We start from the raw sequence: 1793 nt of genomic DNA on the forward strand, positions 1-1793 counted from the left end.
CTCTTCTTCCTTGATGTAGCCTTCGTCTTCCCGAAACATCTCCATTGCTTCTTCTCCCAGTTCATAAAATCGAATTTCTTCAGAGAATATATCTAAGGGCACATTCACGGGTCGCCTCAACCGGCCCCCAGACTGGTAGTAGTACAAAATGGCATCAAAGCTAGGCCGGTTCCGATCAAAAAAGTACTCATTTCGGAGGGGGTCAAAGTACCTCATCCGCTTCTTTGGGTCCCCTAAGAGGGTCTCTGGAAACTGGGCTAAGGTCTTAAGTTGGGTCTCAAACCGCAGCCCTGAGATGTTGATCACCACCCTCTCACAGCACTCATGGTCTGCTTCTGGGTCATAGGTGTCCTGCGGGTGGCCGGGGAGGGCAGCAGCCTCGTCCACTGGGTCTCCGGTGGCCACTGTCATAATTGGGGCTGAGAGAGGTGCCTCACGCTATGCCTTCCAGCTGCCTGGTGGCAGGGTGCTCAGGGTGCAGCTAACGGCCCCAGGAAACACAGAAGCATTGGCCTGGGCTGCTGCAGGAGAGCCCTGAGAGCTCTCTGAAAGCTGGAGACAGCCTGGCGTGGCTGAAAGACAGAGGCAGTTAAGACCGTGAGACCCCACAGCACTGGCAGCCTGACCCAGGGTGCTGCTTTTATCTCCTGTCTCTCAGCCCACAATTCAGAAATATGACCATCGCTACCACCACAATAAAACCAAGTTTGTTTTCACTGTGTAACTTGCCTGGACATCAGAGGGGCATGGGTAGCAGTCTCTCAAAGCAACTCTGGAATGTACTGCAGTGGGGGAGGGTGGCTGGTGCAGGCCCCCTGTGCACCACACAGCTCACGGAGCATGACCCCACGCAAGAGGCTGGAAGGGGGCCCTCTCCAGGCTGTTCTAGTGTCTCACTGATACCTGCACCCTGGGAGGTATTTATGGTGGGAGATCTTGGCCCTGACACTCCTCAGTTCTTCCCACCCCAAGAACTGCACATGGCTGTTATTAAACGAGAGCTGATTTACCTGGCCAGGTGGGAACCTGAAGCTCTTCCTTGTAGAGCTGATCAGATGCTGCGGGAATCCTAGGTGTACAAATAGGCAGCCCAACTCCCCATCACGGCGTCTCACTCGAGCTAGAAATAATGGTGAGTCATTCTGGGCAGGAGGGCAGGCTCCAGGTCCTGGAGGTGAGCTCTAGGGCTGGGCTGAGCTGGAGGGGAAGTGGGGTGCCTGGCCAGGGGCATGTGGGACTCCAGGACAGCAGAGCTTGGGTCTGCAGCCTTTGGAAGGAAGAAGCTAGATGCAAAGCTCAGCAAAAGCCAGAGTCCTCCTGGCTGTCCTCAGGAGGTGTGACGTTGCCTGGAAAAAACAGCAGCAAGGTGGAACAAGGGCTTTTGGGTAGCTGGTGCCAAGATTTAGAAGGGTGCTGGCAACTTCCCTTACTGGAGATAACAGTCCCCTCCTCCCCCTGCCCACCTTCCATTTTGGTGCCATGCAGGAGAACCACCCCTCAGCCTCCCAGGCTCTTCTGGGCAGGCTTCCCATCAGCCTCAAGTACTTTCTCCCAGGGAACAAGCCTTCAGGCCCGGCTCAGCCTGTTATCCCCAAGGGGCCTCCCTGGGCTCATCCAGATCCCCAGTCCTCAGCTGCATCAGGAGCGACTCTGGGCACAGTAACACTCCTCCTGGCCGGGGACAGCATCTCCCTAGGGGAGGGCTTCACTTAATTGTAGCCTGACCAAGACCTCTGACCTCAGCCAGGTCCTGCAAAAACACGCACCACTGTATCCCCCGACAACACCCCCCC

At 56.2% G+C, this 1793-nt stretch overlaps 1 protein-coding gene across 2 annotated transcripts in view; it reads right to left on the reverse strand.

Annotated features, from left to right (window-relative positions):
• The window catches only part of KCNA2 (potassium voltage-gated channel subfamily A member 2), a 14450-nt gene that overhangs the window by 10548 nt on the left and 2109 nt on the right, over positions 1 to 1793 (reverse strand). Inside the window, exons 2-3 of one of the 2 annotated variants that reach the window (XM_027772296.1) lie at positions 1011 to 1346; positions 1 to 572 (exon numbers count right to left, since the gene is read on the reverse strand). In XM_027772296.1, coding sequence (XP_027628097.1) covers positions 1 to 411 — 411 coding nt within the window. In that variant the 5' untranslated portion in view covers positions 412 to 572; positions 1011 to 1346. The remainder of the gene's footprint in view (positions 573 to 1010; positions 1347 to 1793) is intronic. The other variant, XR_003549550.1, reaches the window with a different exon arrangement.

This window comes from Tupaia chinensis, unplaced genomic scaffold, assembly GCF_000334495.1.
Source record: "Tupaia chinensis unplaced genomic scaffold, TupChi_1.0 Scaffold000270_2, whole genome shotgun sequence".
In the NCBI taxonomy this organism is placed as follows: Eukaryota; Metazoa; Chordata; class Mammalia; order Scandentia; family Tupaiidae; genus Tupaia; species Tupaia belangeri.